This window comes from Amphibalanus amphitrite, unplaced genomic scaffold (genome assembly GCF_019059575.1).
Source record: "Amphibalanus amphitrite isolate SeventyFive unplaced genomic scaffold, NRLGWU_Aamphi_draft 001465F_arrow, whole genome shotgun sequence".
Classification (NCBI taxonomy): Eukaryota; Metazoa; Arthropoda; class Thecostraca; order Balanomorpha; family Balanidae; genus Amphibalanus; species Amphibalanus amphitrite.
The window spans coordinates 37,501-63,959 of NW_024882958.1; the positions used below are offsets into that span (position 1 = coordinate 37,501).

Sequence of the window (26,459 nt, forward strand, 5' to 3'; positions counted from 1 at the left end):
CGACAAACCAACACTGAAACGGCAGGGCAGGGGTCGAGTCACTCACTGGGGCATGGCGGCTTCGGACAAAGTATATCTTTAACAGCATACGAATGTTGCAAATAATCAATTACGTAAACAAATAATCAATTAAACTTTTCATGTAACTGATTATTAATGTCTTCTTCGAGCTCTTGGGACTATACCGATTACGAAATAGAGTGCGAGTATGTCTATCTGTTCTGGACAATTTCGTGATATTTGTCCGATTTTGTCAGCGGTAGTAATGCAAACGCATTTTAACTTGGACACATTTTGGAAACACAAATGAAAGCTCACTGGCTTAGTTTGACATACGAATATATTATAACGAAGGTATTATGAAAATATTATTACGTTAATATACCGTAAATATCATCCAGTTCAGTTACCTATCATCAGGCTATCAAACAAGAGTTGCCTTGGAGCTGCAGTATTGTAAAATATCCGTGCAATATTGCATGGTTCATTTACATAATGGTGCATGGTTATTGCAAAATTTGCAACCTCACTAAATGCCAACCTATCCTTAAAACAGCTCAACACATTACACACTCCCGTCCAACATCAATGAAAAACATCGGCTTGCTTACCTTTTAAAAATATCGGCGGTATTCAACCAAAGTTCTTCACCACGCCGCGAGCCGCCCGCCCGCACCGAGCGCACCGAGCAAAGGGTCGCGGGCGCGACGGCCAGCCTCGCTCCGGCCGACCCCATACCGCCCGGGGGCAGGACAGACGCACGGGCGGCTCCAGGCACGGCGACTGGGGCGGGCCGCAGTGGCTGGCAGAGGCGGTGCCAGGCACGGAATCCGGGGGAGCAGGGTCGAAGAAAGGGGCGTTAGATCTGAATGGCCACATCTTTACTCATTATCTACCCACCTAACAAAAAAGGAACATTTTAGTGAAGGATCAGCGAGCAAATACGTTACAACAGCTGGTATCCCAAAAACGTAGACAGAATATTTTATGACATGGTGCTAAATGTGGAAGTATTAGCGAAAAACGCAATAGGTAGCCTTCTTTGTGTGCAAATATTTTCGTAAATTTCGCCCAAGGCCATTTTCAGAGTTCAGGGAACGTCAAAAACACATGTGACATGATGCAGAAATTGCTTTAAATTCGAATTAAATACCTACTACAGCAATGAAGAAAACTGCAACAATAGAACAAATATCATGATGTATGTTCAATTTTTATTACGCATTTTATTTGTTTGTATTTGACTTGATCATTGAGTTTAATTATACCTATTTTCTAATTGTGTGTAACTCACACTATCCTTTACTGCAGGGAGTAGAGGCGGTGGGAAACGATTGACAGGCATTCATCGATTAGATTCAAAGATAACAACTCGCAGTGGCGGATCTCCAGAGAAGGAAATTCAAACGCTGCGGATTGAACATCGCTATCACCCCTTCAAAAAAATCTGGTTTCGCTTCTTTGCATATGCGGTAGGAACTTTGGAATATAAAAATCAAAGCTATTTGATGCTGATAAAAATACATAAAATGTGAGGAGGACCGCACTTAAAGACGGACGCTGAGACGTAGCTATGCACCATGCAGTGCATTCGTGAATGGTGATGACACGTGAATTTGCCAACGAGCAAAACCAACATTGCCAAACGGTAGGCCAGGGGTAAGTAATGGACAGGAGATAATTCTGATGATGCTTACGGATTGGACCCAACGAGCTCAGCCTGTGTGACGTTCGTCGTGTACGTTTTCCAGGGGAAATTCGGCTGCTTCGAAAAAAAATATATGTCCATTCATCGAGCGATGTGTATTAAAATTACATCCTGCAACACTCAGCATCGATTGGGTAGAATCCAACTAACCTATCCCAATGTGCAAACAATATTAGATCAGATAAATAAGCGTCACTCATCTGCTCACTGCGATTCAAAAAGTGAACACATGTTCGTGATCCTGTGAGAAAAAGCTAGTAATAGACAGGCTCGATATAAGGAATACCTCCTTCGTTGCTTACAAATGTCGTAAAACACCATTTCCTCTCACATGAAACTCGCACATGAGCTTGAGAGTGTGACCCATGTGAGTAAAGGGGCGAGGAACTTAATGACATTTCCGGCCTCGACTGAGCGCGGTTAGGAGGAGCTTGACAACAGTTCTAATATTTACTCCTTCTCATCATCATTAGAACATTATATAAGGTCTTGTAAACGGACACTTAGCTATAATTCTATACCTATACCTTGACTTGATATTGACATAGAGCACGGGTTAGCAAACACCTATGAATGAACTAAAATTTAATTTCACAGGTGACCTACTATGACACCATCGCACAACTGCTGGGTACTCTCACGAGACAGAAACGTGTATACGCCACACAAAAACAGAAATAGGTCCACCATCCACCGAATGAAAGCCTACCAATGCCGTCCTGGCTGATGTAAATCGGGCAGCTATTTTGCGTCGGGACCTCAAATTGCTATAGCTTTCAAGGTATTGAGCTAGCTATTCAGGCTATTCATATCGCTACTACATCATTTATATAGTTACAGCCTATGTCCTGATTCCCAGTTTGGCGTTTCTCATTCAGCGTGATTTAAGCAATGCCGATGGGCGACATGGGCTACAGAAAACTAGCGCGTGATGGGTGATCAAGAACTTTTCTTGATAAATAACTGTGTGGAGGGAGACCCCTCATACCTTCAGCACAGCGAATTTCCACCGATACCTCCACATTCTAAAATATTAGGCATAAATAAGTTGACGCTCAAAAGGCTCGGGGTAGGGTGGACAGGTTCGAGATAAATGAAGCATTAATAAGTGAAGCTTTATCAAGAAGTAGTCCCTGAAAGCTGGAGAACGTGTAAGGTGTTGTATTCGTACGTGTACGGATAACAACGATTAACACCACTCGGATATGAAAATGAATTCAATGAAAATACCAATATTTAGAATGAAGACAGAATTATAGAAATACAGTTGAGAAGGACAGTACAGGGTATCCACATACAGTGTAGGACGTAGGCATTGTGTTTAGATTTTCTTCAAGCGCATGGAACAATAACAAAAATGGAGATTAGATCAATTTAACCCTCGCCGGCACAGGGGGGGGGGGGGGGTGATGCAACCCCCTAAGGTTTTTCGCGAATAACTCGCGTAAAAAGCGGCCGATCGCGACGAAACTTTCAGTACCCTCGCATCTATCAATTTTACACCTACCCTGAAAATTTCATGACCCTGACCCAAATGACCTTCGACCTGTGACCTCTTTTCCGAGACCATGTTTGGCCGGAATCGCGATTCGGCGTATGTCGGCTCGCATTAGCCGCGCGTTTGCAAGCTTTTCGTGGTTTCAAACGTTCAAACATGTGATTTGATGTTGCTCCCATGCATTGGGGTGGGTGTCAAGGTCACCTGAAGGTCAGGTCAGGTCAGGTCATTGACCTTTGGTGAACTCTGTTCACTTTTTCGAGTTTTACATGTTTCTAGGCTAGTTTTTGGAGCTGAATTCGAATTTAACAACCATTTGAACATTTACGCAGTAGTTTTGGTGCCTTCGTAACATGTTACGAAGCTGTCAGAGGCGGATGACAGGTAGGTACTACGAATACCCGTCACGACCCCTTACCGGTTGACCTGACCTGACCCGACCTGGTCTAAATGCTTAACATCATCTGTGATCAAAACTAGCACGATATTCGTGATCAGCATCCCGGAAAACCTCTTAGCAGCCACACTTTAACCCGCGAGTTGCTGGGGGGGGGGGCGTTAAGCGCCTCCACTTTTTTCGCCGGGCCATAGCATAAAAACGGCGCGCCATAGGCGCGCAAACTTTTGGGTACCTGTAGGGAATTGATTGATATTTATTGTGACAAAGTTTCAAAAAAATCGGTCGGAAAATTTTTGAGATATCGAGGTTTTAGTGACGTCATGATTTCTGAGTTTTCGACCAAAAACGGCATATGTTCAAAAAATCATATAAAATCACAAAAGAGACATACAGATATGCCCTAAACGCTATTAGACTGCCAATACCTTGAACAATCAAATGGCTATCTTCGATTATTGATTATCGTTCCGCATTTTCCAAAATCTTGAACTGAACCTTGGCAATTTCTTGTGACTACTTCACGAACATGATTCATGCATTTCTTAAATTGAACTTTTTGAACCAAACACGTACACATATGACAAAATGAATGTCACCATCGTGTTCTACGCCCCAAATTACCCACAATACATGTGTCACAGGCTGCGAATATCAGTTTTGATTTTCGGGGATATGTGCCTACCCAGTTGACCTGACCTTGACCCTGACCTATGCTTGACTGACCCCTACATGGAGCTGACACTCTTGTAGACCTTATATGATGGATTGTGCACCGTTTTGACAAAGTTTATGACGAGAGGCGCCCATTGCGAAGTCCTGAAGTCCATGCTACTGAAAGCTCGATTTCAGGTGTTTGACCTGACCTTGACCCGACTTGTGACCTCAAAATTCTCGTCGCGTTCTTTCGTTTGCCGCCTCGTGCGTTTCGTTGCGCCTATTGGTTCTCGAGTTATCGGCTGGGGGCGTTTAACGCCCCCCCCCCCCCCCCAGCAAACGGTGGGTGGCGAAATACCCCAGCAACTGCCGGTTTAAGACTTTCTAACAGGTTCCGATTTTCCCGATTTTTGGGTCATTGACCTGACCTGGAAGGTCAACCGATGACCTAGGACCTTAAAATTGGGTATCATTGGCTTCCTGTCGTGACGGGCAACACGCTCGTTTTTTCCGCGAAGCTCTAGCTCGATCAGGGGCCAAACGCGAGGGGGTCGTACCAACCCCCCCCCCCCCCCTGTGCCGTCGAAGGACTCAAAATGGCCTGTGCCAGCGAGGGTTAATGCTCGGATGAGCTTACAACTTCACCAATAACTAGAACGATGACCTGTGAAAATCTATTTCGCCATTTAATCACGAGACAACTAATCATTAGCTCCTGGTACGGAACAGAATCTACACATGCTGCTCGTACCCGTCTGCCCCACTGGTGACGGACTGTAGCTCGGGCACCGCCACAGTGGCCAGAACCTCCCGATTTCCGGGCGCTGTAGTGTTGCCTCCGACCTCCCGCCTCTCGACCGGGCTCGACTTCCCGCAGATAATCTTCCGATAGGCGGAGCGGAGCTTGGCGTTCAGCAGACCGTAAGCCCAGCCCTCAAAGATGAAGCAGAGAATGCGCATCATATGAACCAATCCGTTCAGCTTGGGCTGCGGGTTCCAGCGGCTGTAGATACGCAGGATCGGAGCCACGATGTCCAGCACTACCGTCAGAGACAGCTGTGGAGAAGGAAATCATGCCTCCCACTCCCGATGGAGGCCCCAAATGTCGGACCCCTATTTTTTGTATCTGTCTGGGTGTCTGGGGCGCATAGCGACACGGGACAGCCGGCTCGCTGGCCGGCTGCCCGTCCGGTCACGTGCTTGCGTCCCGACACCCACCATAAAACCATGTCTTTCGGAAATACACGCTCTCACTTCTCCTCTACCGACTGTGACGCCAACACCATCCGCGGACCCCGTCTCCGACGAGGGCGGCCGAAATGGCCGGCCCACAATTGGTGGCAGCGGTGGGATTCGAACCCACGCCTCCGAAGAGACGAGTCAGATAGTGGCCACTCCCAGATGGGTAACAGAAACTCAAGGACTGTAATAGAAAAAGAACCGAATTAAAATGTGCCGAAACAATGCCCCAACATATACATCATACAAAACAGTCATTCATATTTACAGCTGTACAGTACAACATTTGTACAAAAGGCAAGTAGCACTGGGCGACACAAGTGTCGTAATGCTTCCCCAGGCGTGCCACGGAACCCATGGACTTTCAACGGCCAAAACATTCGGGTCCGTAGGACATTCGAATTTGTTTCCGTGTCCAAGTATTCAAACATGCATCCACATACACTTTTTATTATAATGTTGTGCTATCGCTGTGCCGGTCAGTGATACATTTTCCCTGGTGTGTGATAACAATTGTGTGATAAACGGCATTATGAACTGTGTGAGGGCTGAACATTCATTGGAAGACATCATGGTATAAATGACACGGAAGACATGTTTTTGACACAGCGGATAGCAAAACATTGAATGATTGTTAAAAACGGGCAGTACCGCCGGTCAGTCGATCGAGAGATCGTTTACGTCGCAAAGTGATTAGTAGGTAAGGAAAAAAATGGGGCTAATGAGCCAATGACTAGCAAAAGACCGGTTTGTAATAGTACTGCCAAGTGACTTACTTTAACGAATAAATTGAAGAGGCCAATGTTTTTAGTGGGTTAAAGTGTTATTTGAATATCTAACTATTGTGGTAGAACTTACTTAGTTGTTTAATAATAAAAAAATATACGGTTGAAAAAAAAATGAAGTCCTTTTAAAGAGTGGCGTCTTCTGAACGAGTGCATCTGTGTATTACGTCATACCCGTGAAATCGTTTGGGAAGGCATGCATACAGCAATACTTCTAATGTAGTTATATCGCCGGTAAATTGTTGAATTGGCAAACTTTCTGTGGACAATTTTTATTGCCACTTATCACCTCAGAATGGCCAAAAGTTATTGGTCAATGTTATAGAAGTCGTTTTTTTTTTTACCAGATGACCAAAATTAAAGCTAATCAGTAGTTAGTTCGATAAAGTATACTGTTAATTAATTGGGAATATCGAGAAGCATGCATGTCCTTTGGGTATTATTTGACGCTGCACTCGTTCCGCCACAAGAAGCACGAACCTGAAAAAGAAACAGGGCTAATGTGTCAGTATCAATACATTTTTGACATTGCAACATATGTAAAGAAATGAAAGATGGCAACAGCAAGCGACAACATAGGTTTTGGCAATCATACAAATGAGAATCATTCACCTATCATACTAGCATATATATCTATATCGTGGATGCTTTATTTACAATGAATTGAGCTCAATGAAATTGCAATTGCTCTCTTCTGTTTACATTGAGTAAACCTTTTTGCTCAGCCTTTGGCTGGCGGTGTGCGCGAGGGACGTAATCATCAACCTTCGTTCGCATCACGTGAAATGGGATCTCTGTCACCATTTTTGGCCGTACGTCGGCTATTTACATGCGCGGGAGGGACCTCGTCAACCTCATTGTAACGCAGCATGTCTTCTGCAGGCAAATAATATATTTGAGCGCTAAATGGGCGCTATGTGAGCGCTATGTTCCTTCTTGACGGTCTGGGGGGCGTATGTTTTTGCGAGACCAGAGGTTATACCGCAGGTGATCAGCCTGACTAACCTCTCGGCCTGCTCGACAATTTCGCCAATCTTCCTCCAGCCGTGTAAGATCACTCTGGTCGATCCCATTCTCTTCAGAAGGAGTCACCAACGTCCCTGGCTTTGCCGGCAGTGTAACAGGTGAACGTGCACCGTTGTTGCTGCTCTGTGAGGCATTACCCACGGAACGAATGGCAGATTCGTTGCTGAGAGACTGTGAATCGACGCAGGTGTCGATTTGATCGTCTTCCAAGTTTTGAAGACGATCGATGTTAGGGTGCTCTTTTGTACTTGTGCACTGCCTTGGTGCACGTTTCCAAAATCTGTGAGCACTTTGGTTCATGTGAAAACGACAGGAGTCTACATACTTTTTGACATCGGAGTATATGTTCCTCCAGTAAAATTGAACTCGAATTTTGGAAAGAATGTTTCTAAATAACTTTTGTCCTGAGGAAAAAGTGTCATGGACTTTCTGAAGCGTCAGTTTTTTCATTGACTTTGGAACTACAAGTTGGTTCATGAACTGACGAATCTTGGAATTTTGTTTGGCTACATGGTAAAGTAGGCCATCTGTACCTAAGAAAAAGTTGGAAAGAGATTCATTCAGCTTCAGATCAGGGCCTTTAGCTTTCGGTTTCACGAGGCGATCAATGATTGGCCTCAAATCTGGGTCTTTTCGCTGTTCAGCTTTGATTTTCTCTTTTGTCCATCCTGCGGTTTCCGCAGAGACATGGCCAAGAAAGTCTGCTTTGTTTTGTGTATCTAATTCGGCACTAGACGAATGATCAGTTGTAGCATTCAAAATACCTGGTAGATAAGTGACATCAAAATCATACTCTGATAGTTTTACAAACCATTTCTTTAAACGACCGCTAAGATGAGTTGACTTTAAGATACATTTTAATGGTGAATGATCTGTCATGACATGAGTGACATGACCTAAAAGATAAGATCGCAAATGATCAAAAGACCATGAAATTGCGAGGCATTTCTTTTCTGAAGTAGAATAATTTCTTTCAGCTTTGCTAAGCTGTCGACTAATAAAAGCGATTGGGTGAAATTCATCACCATATTTTTGTTCAAGTACGCCACTAATGGCGAACTCACTTGTATGTGTAAATAGGTAGAAGTCTTTTCCGAAATTTGGAAATTTTAATAAAGCGCATTTTCGTAGTGACCTTTTTATCGATGAGAATGCTTTTTCGCACTCTTTTGACCAAATAAAATCAACATTTTTCTTTGTCAAATGAATTAACGGAGCAGTAAGCTCAGCCAGTTTTGGAATGTGTCTGCGATAATAGTTCGCAAACCGAAGAAAAATACGAACATCTTTCGCTGTTTCTGGTACAGGAAAATCTTGTACCGCTTGTAATTTGGATGCATCTGGACGAATTCCATGTTTGTCAAGTATGAAACCCAGATACTTTACCTGAGATTTCATAAATTCACACTTATCGGGGTTGATCACAAGATGAATTGCTTCTAAACGAGAACATATATTGTCGAGTTTTTCTAAATGCTCGTCGTACGTTTTGCTAGCGATAAGAATATTGTCAACATATAAAAATGCATCTATGCCTTTTAGACTACTGAGTGCAATTTGCAACCCTCTGTTGAGAACAGAGGAACTTGAACGAAGACCAATTGGTTTATCGTTCATATGATATTTGTCGTCATCATTTGTAAAATCCATAGAATGACTTGAAGCTTCATTCGAAGAAATTTTGGAGAATGAACTAAGCAAATCCAAGGTAGAGAAAACTTCACAGTTAGAAAGTTGATCTTTGACCTGTGATGTAAATGAACGAGAAAACTTGTCATCCTTGATTTTGGAGTTGAGAAGTCGCAAATCTGAAACGAGGCGATATTGACCATTTGATTTCTTGATAAGAATGATTGGAGAGTTATATGGTGAAACTAATTGTTTGATAACTCTGGCTGTTACCATGCGTTTTATATCTTCCTTAGTTATCTCCCGATTAGCAAATGGGGGACTTGTTCGTTGATCAGCCGGAGTGTGGTCTGTGAATCCATTGTGATTTTTGTAAACATCTGTCTGTTGTATGTCAGAAATATCATTTCCAAAGACATGTCTATGTTTGTCTAAGAGTTCACGGAGTTTAAAACGAAAGTGTATTGGGATGTGTTTCAAATCAATGTCACTGACAGACCTGTGCCCTGACGTCCTCGGGATAGAGGTCGTCGGGTTGTTTATCTCTGTTCTGCGTCCGGTGTCTGACGCAGCCATGTCCGGCCCAGCGACCGTTTTTTGTTGTAGCGAGACGCTGGCGGAATTGGGAACAGACGGCGCTGTTTGACAGGCACTGACTGACCCATGGTACTGAGCAAGGTCAGCGTCCTGTCTGAAGGGATGGGGTCGGTCTGTGACCTGACTGAAGGGGTACTTTTTGGTCGGATGGGCTTGTGCGATTCTCTGATTTTTTCTCAAAATGACTGGGTTACTTGAAGCATTAATCACGCGTACAAGCGTGCCTGAATTTTCTAAGAAATTGATAGAACGGGCAACCTGAACGTCTCGAATACTTTGATCACAATGCGTTTGAATTAGGTATGGAAATTCATTTGGTTGTAGGAAATGTGGAAACTTAACACGTACAAATTTTTCGCTGTAACCAGTAATTTCTACTGTTTGTTTCACGAACAATGGATATGATTTTTCGTCATCAATAGTTAATGCATGTTTTTCCGCAGTTGTGAACATGTCTACCGTTTTATCAGGATAAACAATTTGATCGACAGATTTTTCATTGTCCTTTGTTGATAAAAGAAAACGTACTCTTTTACGTCTTTTGGGACTCAGACGTTTTGAGCGTCTTTCGACTACATTGGAAGAAAGAATTGGTTTTAGAAAGTTCACCGTACGACTCGATGGATTGTAAATCAATTTGTGAGCAATAATAAAATCGATTCCGAGAATGATATCGCATTTGAATGGTAAACTTTTTGCTGTAATGAAAAATTTGTGTTGAACTGTTTGACCAAGAATGCTAATGTTCAGATTGACTTCACCTACAACGTCAATAGGATTTCCAGTAACATCAAGAATAGTGACACTGGGAGGTTCGTAAGCTAATTTTAAACCAGATTTTTGCATACATTTTTTTGAAACTAGAGAGACACTACTTCCACTATCATAAAGAGCTGAACAAGCTTGACCCGAAATTTTGACGTCACGTAAAACCGGGGGATGTGCTGAACGGTCCCTGTCATCTGAAGCGACGCTCACGCACTCATCCCCTAGTGCAGTGAGCGGAACCCGTTTGGGCTCAGAGAACGAAAGTTTCGACGCGGTGAAAAGTTCCGGTGACAGCTAGAAAATTCATGGTGATAAGAATTTGAACAATGACTACTTTCTTGACAGCAATGATGCGAAGAGTGAAGTGATTTTGAGCGAACAGTTCGAGAACGGCATTTTTGCTGACGAGATTGACGATCACGTCCACGGCTCTGAGATTTTGATAGATTTTGATCTTGTTGAGCAATAAGCTCTTCTGCTACAGCTAATTCTAAATGAGCAATTCGCCTTAAAATATCGTTCATCTGGGTATTGTACTCAATACTAAAATTCCTGGTAGCATCTTCCATAGTTAGCCTAGTAAATAATGAAAAAATAACACGTAAAAAACGAATGGAACTAAATATCAAATATCAAATCTCAAATTTCAAACATTACTAATAGCAAATGAAATTAATTTAAAGAGAACTCACCTGAAGCCAAAAATCCTCCACCGACAACCAACCACCACCGCTGGCACCAATTGTGGGCCGGCCATTTCGGGAGTGGGAGGCATGATTTCCTTCTCCACACAGCACGGCCAGGATCCTCTTGAAGGCGCGGTAGTTGTCGAAAAAGGTCTTGTTGCTGTTGTTCTGGCGCAGGTCGCGCACCTCTCGCATCAGTCTGATCTTGATGCGGTGTCCGACCACGCCTGTGTGCAGCAGCAGGGAGGCGGTGATGATGGAGAACACCACCATCTCCAGCTCGATGAAGAGGGAGCTGAAGTAGGCCAGGCCCGTCTCCCAGCGGCAGCCCGCGTAGGTCGAGTTGCCGCCCAGACGGACGGCCCGCTCGGCGAACGTCTCCAGGTCGATAAAGTGAGCGGCCAGGCCGAGTATCAGCTGGACGAGGCAGGTGAACCAGGTGCCGGCAAACAGCAGCGGCCGGGACCGCACCATGATCGAGTAGTGCTGCAGGGGGTGCATCACGGCCACGTACTGGTCCACGGCCACGCACACCTGCGCCGCCTTGAACGCCACGCCGAAGCCCATGCTGCAGTACTCCAGAGACCGGCACAGAGCTACGCTCTGCAGGTCCGCCAGGTCGTAGACGCCAATCAGCATGACGCAGAGGCCGAACAGGGTGCAGGTCAGGGACATGTTGCCGGCCAGGACGGCCATGGGCTCCTCCCAGAGCGGGCGATTGATGAGCACCGTGATCAGGGGGAAGGAGAAGTTGGCCGCCAGCGCGGCGCCCACCAGCGTCTTCACCCACTGGTACAGCATGGTCACCTCCCTCTCTGTCCGCGTCTGTGCTCTGTGTGACTGCTCCGCCACGACACGCACCCCACTGTGCCAGAGCGGTCAGCACCGACGCCTATTATAGTGTGTTATTGTGTCGAGTAGAGGTAACCATGGTTTCCACAGTCAACCAGCTATCTCTTGCACCAATTCCAAGAGGTGACTGTGCGAAGTATAAGTATTAAGTAACAACTGATGCTTAAAGTTTCATTGAATTTGTCCATCGCAGTAGTCCCGCCTTTTTAGTTCTTCTTCTCCATTCTTGATATGTGCGCTATCTGCCTCATTAAGATGTCTCAAACCACCGGCCCCAGCCGGCTGAAAAGGCTAATTCGCTATCACATTGATCAGCTGACGGTATAACGAGCTCTAATGGACCGGAAAAGGAACACTTAGCTGAGGATCACTGCGCACTTGACGACGATATAAGATTATTTGCTTGATGGTCTTTTCCCGCATGTCAGGTACCAAGATGGGCCCACGCAAAATCACCAGAGAAGCTTACTGCAAAACGACAGATCTGGCTTGACATTTAAAAATATTAAGCACAGAGGGCAAAACGTATAGACCTTGGAAGCAAACCCTACAGCCCACGCCCTTGTGCTGACAGCGCTATTCACAAAACAAAATGTATTAGGGCTTCTGGCTCAATCCTCCGATATTTTCAGTTGATGTTCCTTAACGAGTGTATCGGAAGAAGGTCATTAGTTTTCCGTGTAGCTTGGTAGCATAAGCCATTGATCACCAGGGCTCGTCAACTGCTGATTAGCATAAAACAGCTGCGCTGTAGATATATTTAAATATTCGTATCTATGTGCGCAACCACGGAAACGGACCAGTGGGGGAGAACCATCTGAAGCGCCTGTGATAAATGAGACGCCCATTGTTCGCATTTTTTAAATACCCATTTGTTTCTCTCTGCCTCTCCTTCTCTCTCTCTCTCTCTCTCTCTCTCTCTCTCTCTCTCTCTCTCTCTCTCCCTCTCTCTCTCTCTCTCTCTCTCTCTCTCTCTCTCTCTCTCTCTCTCTCTCTCTCTCCCATTCCTCTTCTCAATTTCTTTATCTCGGTATATGAACCTAAAGCTAAGTCAGAGAGGGAGGCACCCAGGAGTCGAGGACGACGTGAGGCCCTCGTGCATTATGTGCACTCATGGGCTTATGGTATGCTATCAGGGGTAAGTGCATGCTTATTGTGGGAGTCTGAGAAACCGATTAAGGGTCCTCCGAGGCCAGATTGGGCTCTCACGAGCTGCCACCTCTGTCATGCGCTGGGCCCTTAGTAGACCTCGTGGGCCGTTAAGGCATGCAAGGAGCCTGCGGGAACCTCAGACACCGACGTGAGCCTTCTGTGCGGGCCTTCGGAAACCCAGAGGGTCCTTAGGACCCTTGAAGGCTGGCATGGGACCTTCAGGAGCGCGCACATGGGCCTCCAGAAGCCGGCGTGTGGTCCTCGTAATCTAACGTGGTTCCCTGTGTCCTTCATGGTCTCAGAAGTCGGTGGGACCCATAAAGACCGACAACTCGCCATCAAAGACTGTACAAAGAAACGATAAACGCAAACGTCAAAAATGGAAGCGAAGCGCTGACTGTTTCCTGTCTGGTAAGGGCATGAGTCTGCTGGGTTATGCCATTACGGCACATTTAAACCATTCCGGGGTCATGGGATGAGAGGATAAGGGAATACGTTAGGTTGAGTTAGGTCAAGGATCTTAAAATGACCATCCGTAAAAGAAAACAGAAGGACGGGCTATGGAAGTTAGTCTTGGATATAGATATATCTATCATTGACCGTCAGCCTGGAACAGAAAGTAGTGAACGAAAAATGAGTTGGTCCTAAATCCTGACGATAGAGAGGTTTGATAATGACCGTCTGTTGAACAAGGACGAGCTGGTCCTGAGGGATCTTCTAATGACCGTTAGTCCAGAACAGGCAACTCTGAACAGGGATATGAGATGTAGGTGAGAGATACGTCCAGGAGGCACTGGACCCTCTGGCTCGGCCCCAGCTGGCGACATCTATACGATCTCGGTCCGCTCTGCGATCGACCTCCTCTCCCTGGGAGTCCAGGTGGGGGTGCCGTGGTGCTGAGAGCACCGTGCGGCTCACGGGATACGAGTCACCGGGAACAGGTAATGCGGGTCACAGGCGACAGAGACAGGTAATCTGAAGGACGACAGACAGGTGGCGGGCAATGGCACGGAGTACAAAATACGTAATGCAGGTCACGGGCAATAGGTCAAATGTCACGCGGGACAGGTAAGAGGGGTCGCGGGAGACAGGGAAGAAGGGTTACGAGGGACATGCAGAGGATGTCACAGGGGAACAGGATTGATAATGCGGTACAAATAACTAATTTAACGGGGAGCAAGGTTCAACACTTGGCAATGCGAGTCATGTCAAGGGACCAGGGCCAAGATGAACGGTACGAAAACGGGGTTGACATTAATCACGAAAACAAAGCAGGTCGTGATAACTCACGGATCGCGGGTCGGTCTCCGGAGACAAGGTGGGCAGGGCGAGCAGCATAGGGTGTGTAGCACCAGGTCAGGTCAGACCGGGTCATGGTCAGGTCAGGAGGCCACAGCCAAATAATGTAAACGTCAAGTCACGGAAGCCGACTAGATTTATTATGCCACATGTATAGCCCACCGCTAAAGTAATGTAGGGTTTTACCAATCTCAACGGTTGGCTTTGACTGGCGATTGTTTAATGCGGAGTGATCGAAAAGAAGATGTCAATAGCTAAAGTTGCAGCTGCAAGGGTGACGATACATATAAGCTACATTCAAAGTTTCATTGTAGTCTGGTTAATCGTTCCTAAGCTTCAGAAGCAGAGCATACCCATGACTGAAACCGCACATTACTTCTGCTATGGACTGTACGTTAGGTCCAATGGCAGGGAAAGTAGGCTCCAGACTGAACTTTGTAGGTTCAACAGTGCAAAATCCTGGATTGGGCATCCGCTTCTCTTTCCTCAGTACCAGCTAAAGACCTCATCCTCCACACATTGTCCTGCTGCAGGCTAACAGGACCCCCGGAGGGTGCCCGTTACAGTGGCTCTCCTGTTCCACCGGCGCGCTCCCAACCCAACAGGATGAGCCTCAACCGCTGCGGTGCACCCGTCTAAGTCAAATTTACCGGATAGGGCTCCTTTTTCCTACTTTCATCCTCGACCTGAGGCGGCCTCATGAAACCGAAAGAGCCAACCTGAGCAAAAATTATTATCTTGGAGCACAAGCTCATACTAAACGCACGTCTGCAGTGTCCACACAACTGACCCGTCGCCGGCCGTCGAATGCGTGCTCGAATGAATGAACGTTCTATTTTGTATTTAATTGGCAGGTGACCAGCCACACCCATGGAACGTCCAACATATTACAAAAGACATCCACCCTGTCACAAGCCTGTTGCATGGTCGGCGAGGACATCCATCCTTAGTAGCCTATCAGTAGCTGCGTGTGATAGCTGATGACTCCGCATTGCGTCACTGTCTAGGACTGAATGGCACTCAAGTCGAGTCCTCGGTTGAGTGACTCAAAGAGTGTCCGTCCTGTGTAAGAACTGAGTCGAGTCGCCTCCGATTATCTGCGCATGTGTGCTCCGAGAGTGGTATGACGATCAGAACTGCAATTAACGCTTGAGACGGTAGTGTGTTCCCAAACAAATAATGGCAAAAAAGGAATTAGAAGATTTTTACCATATCAAAGTAGTTAACGTCCCACGTGAAGATCATCAATAGTCTCTTAGTGATACATTGAATGTCGTGGATAATCGTGGATAATCGCTTTTATGAAATTTAAAACAAGAAATATATAAGTGAATAGGCTTTTTCCGGCAAGTCCGGTTACGTTCAATAATAATTATACATTCAAATAAATAATTGTTTATCCAAACAATTTTAATTGAGGCGTCCGTAAGTTAAGGTAGTTGTGATACGATACACACTATTTTACACAGCGAAATATAAACATGTCCACAGTTCTCACCGCCGTAAGACGGCCCGCGGCTCGAAGACGTTCCGTCGGCCGCACAGGTGGTGGTCTGTTCGCTAGACGATACGGCCGCGATAAGAGGTGACCGATAGCCACTGTATAGACTCGCAGCAGCGGTGGCGTACTCGTGTGAAGAGGCTGCTGTGCTGTGAGGGGCAGAGCCCATGGCAGGCGCTAAATTGCGAATTAACTACTGGCGAATATAGCAGGTGGGGTAGTGGCAATAGCGATGCCACTTTGATGACTACAATATCTATTAGTGAACAGATGCAACGCCTTGCAATGAATGTTTGCAAAAGATCGATTCGAAGTCGCTCCTAATTATTCACTTGACATAGGTCCTGCAACTTGATTTACATCCTGGTTAGGTCCAGACTTGTAAACGATTCAAAAAAATTCAATCAATTCAATCACGACTCACTTGATGAAATGACCGATTCAATCATAACTCAATCAAACAGTCTGATTTTCCAAGCGATTCAATCACGACTCATGGACCTTGTGATTCAACTCAATCACGACTCATCCCATTATCAGTGATTCAGGGAATGACTCAACTCATGATTTAAGTCAACGCGATTCAATCAAGATGTTATATAAAATATATACATATGTGATATCATTTTAAGACATTTTTGGAAACTGATACCAAACAGATACCAACCAAATACACTAGGAGAATACCAAAAAACATAGAAAAGTACTAAATCTATACTGAACTCAACAAAGTTGTAGCTATTTATATAAATAGGTACGGTGTAAAGATGGTAATTTAAGTACAGAAAACACAAGTTCTGTTACAAATGAAGCTACCAGAGGACTTATAAAAATTAATTTATTGGCTTGGCGCTTGCAAAAGGAAACATGCAAAATTGCACAGAACACTACCACATATTATCAGCATCATCGAAAAGGACCAAAATTTGCAAATCAATTGTGATACCCAACCTAAAATAGCTGGTGATCAGCCATTAAAAAAAAAAAAAATATTGATTGATACTTTAGGAAGCAGTGGTAAAGCCGGTAAAGCATTACACAGGACTTGACATTTTAGGCGTGCTACAAGTTTTCTTTACTATCAAGAATACGGAATATCGACACATACGAAGCTATTCAATAGTTACATAATATAAATTGAATGCTCTCATGATAAAACTACCTCAACCATCCATATCTTCAATGACAAAATAACAATTCCAAGCCCGCCCCACGACACCAAACTTCATACGCGGCGGAGCTGAGTTGCAAGTTGTAAAGGCCTGGCCAGTTCGCGTTTTCTGCGTGCGTTTTTTGCTTTTGCGAGTTTGCGTGATTTGCATAATATGGTTCAAGAAAGAAACGATATTAAGTTTTGTTTTTGTTATATTTTATACAAAAAAAAAAAAATTATTAAATTATTATAAAAGGTTTTATTAACTTTTATATAATATACGCAAAACACGCAAGCTCGCAAAAAACGCACGCAGAACACGCATAGTGTAGCCAGGACTTAAGTACTGAAGTACGCATGCGCTAAGTGGGCAGCCATCTTTAGTTTAGCAGCAGAACCATGGATTACTTAACTATATAAAATACATAGTTTTTATTTTTGGATTCAATTAAGCATATTTATGCATGCGTGTGAAACAGTTTTTATTCTGTCCAGTCCATTAAAGAAAAATATCAAACAGTAAAAATCTAAATTGGTTTGGCGATATGTATTTAGCCCAGCACTAGGTAGTTGCAGCGTATATTGACGCGGCTGCGACATAAAAGCGTATTTTGCGTGGTTTCCATGTGGCAAATATTGCGAGCAGTCTGACAAATCTCTAATCCGAATTTAGCATCGAATGCAAAACTGTTAGCGGTCCTCAAAACTGGAAGGTGAAGAACACCAAACGGATAGATTGTTTGTTGAGCTATGATAACAATAGTTTTTGGGTGATGGTGGAGGTGATGGGAAGGTGGTTGTTTTTTTAATACCTAGTAGGGTATGTATCTACTTTTTGCCATTGTACTAGGGTTGACTATTAAGTAATGGAAGTGCCTTAAGCAATTAAACGTTTTTGCACGTGCACATGTTTTCTTGGTGTCATTTCATGCGCCGATGTTTTTTCTATCCAATGGTGAAGACCACATGTCCTTAGCTACTTCTTGCTCCAAGCTATCGTCGTTTTCCCAAGAGACCACCCGAACCTGCGGCGCACCATGAAAAAGGAGTCTGGCAATGGTCAAAATCGCGCGCCAAGCGCCAGCGCGAGGTCATCAGAGCTTATTGGCTTATTGTTATGGCTACACAATGGACAATTTCTATATTTTCATCAAAACAATACACATTGGCACGATAAATGACAGCATACACTACTCTACATAATCGCCTTCAAGCATCACACACCATTCCAGCCTCGTCTTGACCCACTCCTGGAACGCCGACAGAAGACTGATCGGCGCTTTCTTTCTCAAACCGATGAAACCACCGACATATCGTCTGTGGGGAGGCTGCGTCGCTCCATACAATTATAAAATAAATTTTCTGATATTGGTAGGCCTTTTCCCTACGACAAACTGAGCTCTAATGACCTTGCACTCGGGGCTGGCGCGCGGCTTTGGCCATTGCCAGGTGGTGCGCCACAGGTTCGGGAGGTCTCTTGGGAAAACGACGATAGCTTATAGCAAAAAGTAGCTAGGGACATGTGGTCTTCAGCATTGGATAGAAACAAGATCGGCGCATGAAATGACACCTAAATAATGTGTGCACGTGCAAACCCGTTTAATTGGTTAAGGCACTTCCATTACTTAATAGTCAACCCTAGTTTTGTGTAATTGGGAGCCACCATGACAATATGTGACAGATCCATCAATGCTCATAAGCCAAGGTATTCCAATATTTACGTTGATAGGTAAACGCTGATTCTGCTGAGAAATGTAAAGTGAGTGAGAAGACCATGGATTAGATCAAGCAATTTATGACCCTTAGCCCAAAATCAAATCAGTAACTAAGGTTACCAAATTATAATGTGAACATGCATTGTGTATTCATTAATATGTTTTGCTTGCTCACAAATGTCCTGTTGAAACAGGATATTGAAAATATAAAGTTTAACATGATATCATAAACATGTGTGTTGAGCAATGTGCGCCTGCTTACTGCTACTGTTAACTTGATAACTATACTGATTTTAGGGCACTGGAATGAAACTTTACATTCATTTTTTCATCTTCATGTATTGACATTTATGTATAATTTTGTGTTTACAGTTTGATTAAAAACTTAAAACAAAATGTCTATGTTTTTTCAATTATGATAGCTGTGCGCATTTATAATACTGACAAAATACCTAAAAAATTTGCAGTGCATTGTGTGTGACTATGATGCAAGTAGCACATATATTTCTACATAATATAGTACTAAATATGGTCATAACTTCAATTTCCAGCACATGGTGATTGAATCATTTTGTCAATTCAATCAACTTGAATCGATGAGTTGCCGATTCAATCACTTGCAGTTGCCATGTGTGACCGATTCAATCAGGATTCATATGGTGACAAGAGGTGATTCAACCGACTCAATCACAGTGAGTCGGCATTTTCAAGCGATTCATGAGAATCGATTCAATCAGAGTTGAATCGCTTACAAGTCTGGTTAGGTCAGAGCTCACCGGAATGTTACGATGCATAGCTTACGAACTGAGAGATAATGTCATTAATGATTAAGTCATGTTCCCCGTGCAGCTGTATTATGTTAACGAATGAATGGGATCAAAACAAAATTTGGCTGGTTGTATTGTGGACCACAAGCACTACCTAATTAAGTTATACAAGCCATCGACATTTTCATTGCCTATACCATTGCCATTGCCTATATATATTGTTTTATGCCATTCCTGTTGGATTGGATGCTGTTGACTGCCGTCTACAGAAAGCAAATTTTGGTCGTAAATATCCTTGCGATATGATACCAAATTCTTATCGATGGAGCACATTTTTAGAAGAGGAAAAGTTCCGAAATTAGAGAAGTATTACCAGGACACAAATACCGCAGCTTTGTCATTCCCCTATTCTCTGTTCTCCATCCAATTAATGGCCTCGTGTGAAAACACCTACACCAACGTTTCCCAAAATCACCAGTACCTAATGACCCTCCTACCGCCTTTCTCAATTCACCGAATCATTACCGAGCCAGCGAACCCAGTCACCTCTCTCCGCAGATGACGTCACTGATGACGTCACACGTCAGTGCTGTGGGCGTATAAATCAGCCCCGCCTTTTATGGAACCAGTTTTCCGCGGTGTCAAGGACGGTTCCAAAGCAGCCACCAATAATATGTGGCGGTCCTCGCAAGGCCGCTTAGTGTGTCATCGCCTAAAAACTGGCATCATAAACGATTAAATAACTAACTAGATGGATATGTTTCCGATCGGAGATGATTGATGGTGTGGAGTTCACATCACCCGACGTTGTCACTTGTCAGTTCAAATCAGAAAATAGGGGCAGATGCTATAAGGTAAACGGTACTGGACTTAAAGGGACCCTCCCACCTTAACATTAAATTTGAGTTGAGATAGCCAAAATGGGGTCCCTGGCTCACAATTACCGGTTTCGGCACTCACAACATCGAGAAATGCCTTAAATCGGAAATATTGAATTTCAAAATTGCAGCATTTTGATTCAGAGGGGCTAATGCTAAGGAATACCCCTCTGAATGTGTGACGTCAGCGCAAATATCTAACGATTTTTAAATGTTTGACTAAAACGTTTTGTAGCACGCGGTGGTATATGCTATTTGCGCGCAACATCTGCCGCAAACGCCGCACTTCTAGAATAAAGTCGCTAGAAACAGCGGAGATCCCAAAAAAAGTAAACAAAAGTAAAAGTCTAATATCTTGAAAACCGGTGAATATTTTTCGGTGAAATTTGGTAGATATTCGTTTTCGCTCTTTCTGAACCGAGCAACATCACTTTCATGCCAATTCATAAACTTTTTTGAAGGTGGGAGGGTCCCTTTAATTTCCCATAAAACAGAGTCCTCGAATCTAACACCCGTCCCTCATCTCGGTATTTATTATTGATTTAAACACACCCAGTTCCACCCATGGCCATGGCCTTCATTCAATCAGACTTATATCAACACAGCAGTCCGTTTGCAGCTGCCATGTGTATGGTATGTGTGTGTGGGCTCTGTAAGTGCGCATTTGAGGCTGCCGGGTGGCGTGGGCGGTTCAGCAGTCACCGCCGCGGTAATTTGTCAACGAGAACCGACACCTGCGCCGGTCACTTCACCCGAACTGGAGGTGACGCCGTGACGTGTCACCCGTCACATCTGTCACCCCCCACGGCTGTCACATCCCCCCCCCCCGCTAACGGGCCGAGCACGAGCGACGCCGGGGCTGCAGTCTGCACAGCGAGCTGACGGTCACATATCGTCATCCGGAGAGACGAATAACTAAGCATGTCTTTAGATTTTAGAGTGACTAAGAGTGGCGAACGCTTTTACCGTAATTCATAACAACACGATGAATATTGAATGTTGACAGTCATTCGACAAGGCTGATGTCGCGAATATATCTTTACTAATATTCGCGAAGTGTCTACGTGCGACATAAACGGCCGTCTGGCTATGCGGAAACTATAATAGTTGCGCGAATGTTCCATCAGTCATAAATGTGAAATACAAATAAAGCAGCTGGGTGACGGCGCTTTGAGCACTGACCCCAATGACTGTCCGGAGATTGGAAAAACGGGACCACCAGCCTCCCATAACTGGGTGACCGCGTGACGGAACTGTTCCAAGTACCATCTCGACATTTGGCAATCAGGAATTGACGGCAGTAAAACACACCTGACCTAGTTGGTTTTAAAGCGACCCGCTGCCGTTGGCATACTTCCAGCTCGCTGTGTGATTACCGACCGCCGCCATCACGGTTCCACGTATAGCATTGCGCTGGCGCTTTCGCCCGCACTGCGCCACCACGGCGTTTCTCGGTAAATGCTATTCTGTCAAGGCCATGGCCGGTAGATGGGGCCAGCCTAGCATACCTTTGAGAAGCCAACACATCTGATACAATAGTCTGTCTGTACTTTGATCACAACTCGACCCAACTTTGCACGGCAGTCAGATGGCATCTGACACTGGCTGACCGTTCTGGGAACTGGCCGACCCCGGAGCGGTGACCTGACCTCTGACCTCTACCCGGACAGGTCAGTGGCGGCGGCGTGGAGGCGTCAGCTCGGCGTCCAGACGGCCGTGACCGGCACGCGATGCCCACTCGGCCGGCGCACGCCACCGCTGACCGGAAACGACCGAGGTCCGGCGGCCCGGCGGCGAGAGCAGCGCTGGGAACAACGGGAGGTGAGGATTGTACCGGACAGAGCGGAAATGTCGGCCGGTGGGGCCCAATTCGACAGAGGTCGGCCAGATCGAGTGGAGATCAGCGGATTGGCAGAGAATGACAGCGGATAGACAGAATCAGAGTAATGGTAATAGCGACAGAATCAGAGTACCGTAACGACCCGTAACGAGTGAAGGCACTTCCTCGCAGCGAGTGAAGGCACAACTGTAAGGACCAACTAGCCGGACGACCCTAAGGCATGCAGATTCCCAGTTAATCCTACAGCCCAGGCCACACAGTTCATCCTACAGCGCACGCGCAACACCCTACATCGCGGATCCCATCATCCAGCCTACAGATCGGGTCCTACGACTGAGCCCTGAGGAAACCCCGCAGACCTATCTCGCTTCTCAGTCCCTCCCATTCGACACTCACCATCCCTCTCCTCGTCTTACCATAACGCGCTGCACTAATACAAAATAATATATTTGTCACGTGGCATAAAAATACACAATATATCAACGACGTCAAATGCAACAGCTGGCGCCAACAGGAGCCTGGTCGGTGGCCGCCAAAGGGGCGGCAGGGTCACTCCTCTCACTCACTCACTCGAGAGAGCGCGCGCGCGTGCACCACAGCTTTATTTGGTCTGGGTCAGGAACTTGTCTCCTGGTCTGCCGGTCTGTTGGTCCGGTCGGTTACCGGCTGTACGGGTACTGGTCTAGGTAGGTCCGCAGCTGCGCCGGCAGCAGGGCCAGCCGCCGGTCGTCGCAGCCGGCCGCGTTCAGCGCCAGCCGGCAGCAGTGCTGCAGGCTGGGCACGGTGCGTTTGAGGGGTCGGCCCAGCCGCACGCGCACCGGCACACCGTCCACGGCCACCAGGCCCTGGCGCGCGTAATGCTCCACCAGCGCGTGCACATCGGCGAATGTCGGCATGCCGTCCAGCAGCTCGGCGGCGGCGTCCAGTCGGAACCGGCCGCGCCACAGCTGCACGCGCATACTGGTCGGCCCGTGCGCCGTCTGCATGCTCAGCGCGAACACGAAGCGGCGGTGGTGCGAGTCACGCGCCAGGAACGTGCCCTCGGCGGTGCTCTGGAGCGCCAGCTGCGCCTGCTGCCAGCTGAGCGCGCCGTAGTACCAGCCGCTCTCCCTCAGCAGACCGAGCGCGCGCGCCAGCGCCTTGTCCTCCTCGGGCTCGGGCTGTTCGGGCCGCGCGGCGCTCGCCGCCGCCGTCACGGCTGGGCGCGGTCGGCGCGGCCGCGGCGCCGCCGCCGCCGCCGCCGGCGCGTGCGTCTGCACGCTGACAGTGACCGAGCTGGGACAGCCGCTGATCTGCAGCTGGATCCGGCTGCTCGGCTCGGACGAGGCCGGCAGGCCGATGGCGATCTGCGGCCCGGCGCGCTGCTGCGGCGCCGCCAACCGGCCGCCGCTCGTGTGCAGCGGCCGCCGCTGCTCCTTCTCCGGCTGCTCGGCGCCGATGTCAGCGCCGATGCTGACGCTGATGCTGTTGGCTGAACACGCCCCAGTTGCAGGCGCCGCGCCGCGCTGAGGAGCGCTCCGGGGCGTCCACCAGCAGGCGCTGGGCGCGGCCGGCATCGGCTCGTCGTCGAAACCGTCACAGCCGTCATCGTCGCCGTCGTCGGGTAGTTGGAGGAGGTCCGAGTCGTTGGCAGCCGTGGTCAGCCGCGGCGGGATGTTCTCCCAGCGGTACTGCGGCCGGCCCGGCTCCACCGGTGCGCACCAGCAGTCGCCGCCCAGCGCGTCATCGCCGGCGCCGTCATCGTCGAGCCGCTCCGCGTCGTAGCGATAGAAGTCGGCGGCGGGCCTGCGCTCGCGCGCCCGCTCGAACCCACTCTGCACTCGCGACAGCATCTCGCTCGTGTATCGCGTCTCTCTCTCCGTACGATCACCGGTCTGTGGCACTCTCAGCTCGCTGCTCGCATAGCCCGTCACCACTGGCTGAGCTGCTCTGTGTCGATCAGCGCCCGTCACGCGGAGCTCTCCGTCCCGCTGTCGACTCTGCGACGGTCCGCTCGCGACTGACGCTCCGGCCGGCCGGCCGGACGGCGGCGCGGCGCGGCCGCCCGGCCGGCCCGGCCTTCGCCGGCTTTCTCACAACCGCCGCCCGCCGCCCCGGCAAACACTTCTCGGGATCCTGTCACGTGACTGTGTGACGTCACCGGCGCAGGCGTCGCCATGACGACGCGGGCGGCGCGGTATCGTCGGTCGGACGGACGGACGGACGGACGGACGGCCGGACGGGTACCTTTACCGACAGGTGAGCAACCGCGGCACCGCGGCCGGACAGTCGGCCGGTCCATTAAACATGGAAAACAGATAAGAAACAATTAGCCCGTGAGAAAAATCATCAAATGCGATAGAGCGGAAAGCGACCTTGCAGGCACTAGTTGCTCGTGTCAGTGTATGATGCCTTTCTAGTGTATGTGTAGTGTGCATTGGTATCGTGTTCCCCACCCCGTCGCGGCACGGCATAGGTACAGTAATGGGCACAATATCCATTACATGTTTACAAGGAACGCAGCAGCAGCACGTGAAAAACCGCCCCTACCTTCTGGTAAATGCCGGCAAAAACCAGTTGCAAAGAAGGCTGTAATTAATTGCTCATTAACCAGAGCAGTGACTGTTGAACTAAGCAGAATCGCTTTACGGGATAGCTTTATTCATAGAATGCTACATATCAGTATTTTCTCGTTCGGTATTGACCATAAGTGCTGCAACGCTGGTACGGCCGTTCAGCCTTCCAAAGATTCTGTGCTGTCACATTAAACGTTTAACAGGGAATCTCGGGAGTTTTGTTTTCATTTGGAAGGTGGAAGACTGTTCTTTTCTAAAGTATCAACGTCTTTAATTTGTGAGCCATAAGTTGAACGAACTGTTTCAGGACAGCTTTGCTTCAGGACAGCATTTCAGTAATTACTTGTCTCGTATAATCGAGCCGTATCCAGTTTATACTACATAATTCCTTATATCATCAGACAGTCACTTTTCAAAAAAAAAAAATCCAGTTTGCCCCTCCTCGGACACCTCAGCCTGAATACCGTGAGGTGCCGCCGCCCGGGGGGGCGTCCCTTCCACGAGCCCTCGCCCCTGTAGGCTGCGGTCGCCGGCGGTGGCCCCGGTTCCGACAACTCCTTACCGACGGCCCAGGAGCAGCGATAACCAGTCCACCCCCTCCTGACGCATTACGCTCGGAGAATCCGATACGGTACCCAGCAGCGTCCGCCCCCGGCCACCCGCGGCTGACGCAAGTACCGCTCGGCCCGCGTGCCAATCGACACCGTCACCTCCACTCAGCTAACGAGACAGAGGTGGCCGGGAGGGCTGGGACGAGGTGAAGTGAATAAAGGTGAGCTGGGGTGATGTGGCATGGAATAGGACTACCTAGACCGCGGCCGGGTGAGGTTAGGTTAGGTGAAGTAAGATGAGTTAGGGTAAGGTGAGTTTGGCTGAGGTGAGGTTAGGTTATAAGTTAGGTGAGTTGGGGTGAGTTAGGTCGGGACGGGATATGAAGATAGGTGAGAAAGTAAGGTGAGCTAGGGTGAGACAAAATTACTTGGGGTGAGGGTAGGCAAGGTGAGGGTATGTGAGCTGGGGTGCGCGCTGCGGAGGGTGTGGGCCGGGTGCGGACGCCCTCGGGCCGGTACCGGGAGGTCGTCCCGGCCGGCAGCCGCCGCCGCGGTGGGTGGACGTTCCCAGTACGGCCTCTGTCGACCCCACCCTGTGGATCGGCCGCCCCGGGCCGGCTCAGGAGACGGCCAGAGGGATCTGGGTCACACCGCCGGACACGCCGAGGGAGACACAGTGGGCGGAGACAGGAGATGAGCACCGCAGGAAGAGGTTGGGGGTCAAATCGAGTTGGTCATTACCTGAGTTAACGGTAAGTTTCAGTAAACTCGAATTCAGTCCAATTTTACCACTATTTGCAGCTGTAGAAGTTTAGACTAAGCCTGAGCCCATTCGGGTCTCACGAGGTCCATGAGTTTGCCTCGAGATGAGTGTCATTTGGATGCCGTTTCAGCTCTGCAATGTGGCACTCCAGAGCTCCAGTCATGCCTCTGTCCGGCTCAAAACCCGTAGAGTCCGGCTAGCGTCCATCTCAAGTCCCACGAAAAGTCCCACAGCAGCTCAGCTCTGGCCTCAGCGGAGTCCCAGAAACCAACCAGGATGTCACAATCACATCTAAATTCCGGCTCGGTTCTACCCTCTTCTCCACCCTAATCTCACTGAGTGTGGAGTGCAGAGTGAGGGAATGAAACTCACTCCCCGCGGCGAACTCCATTTCCACCCGAGGAATGCTTCCCATACACTCATCTGCACTGAGTATAGAGTGA

The 26,459-nt window shown here is 47.5% G+C and overlaps 1 protein-coding gene and 1 long non-coding RNA gene across 2 annotated transcripts in view; both read right to left on the bottom strand.

Annotated features, from left to right (window-relative positions):
* Positions 1-3,054, bottom strand: part of LOC122373244 — a 19,401-nt gene extending 16,347 nt beyond the window's left edge. The window contains exons 1-2 of the long non-coding RNA XR_006255011.1: positions 612-3,054; positions 1-13 (exon numbers count right to left, since the gene is read on the bottom strand). The exon at positions 1-13 is cut by the window's left edge and continues 122 nt beyond it. This is a non-coding gene — a long non-coding RNA (uncharacterized LOC122373244). The remainder of the gene's footprint in view (positions 14-611) is intronic.
* Positions 3,055-22,576: 19,522 nt separating this feature from the next.
* On the bottom strand, positions 22,577-24,220 carry LOC122373246 (cytokine-inducible SH2-containing protein-like). The gene has a single exon (XM_043351105.1). The coding sequence runs from the start codon at positions 23,977-23,979 to the stop codon at positions 22,807-22,809; it is 1,173 nt and encodes a 390-aa protein (XP_043207040.1). The 5' UTR covers positions 23,980-24,220; the 3' UTR covers positions 22,577-22,806.
* Positions 24,221-26,459: the final 2,239 nt, after the last annotated feature.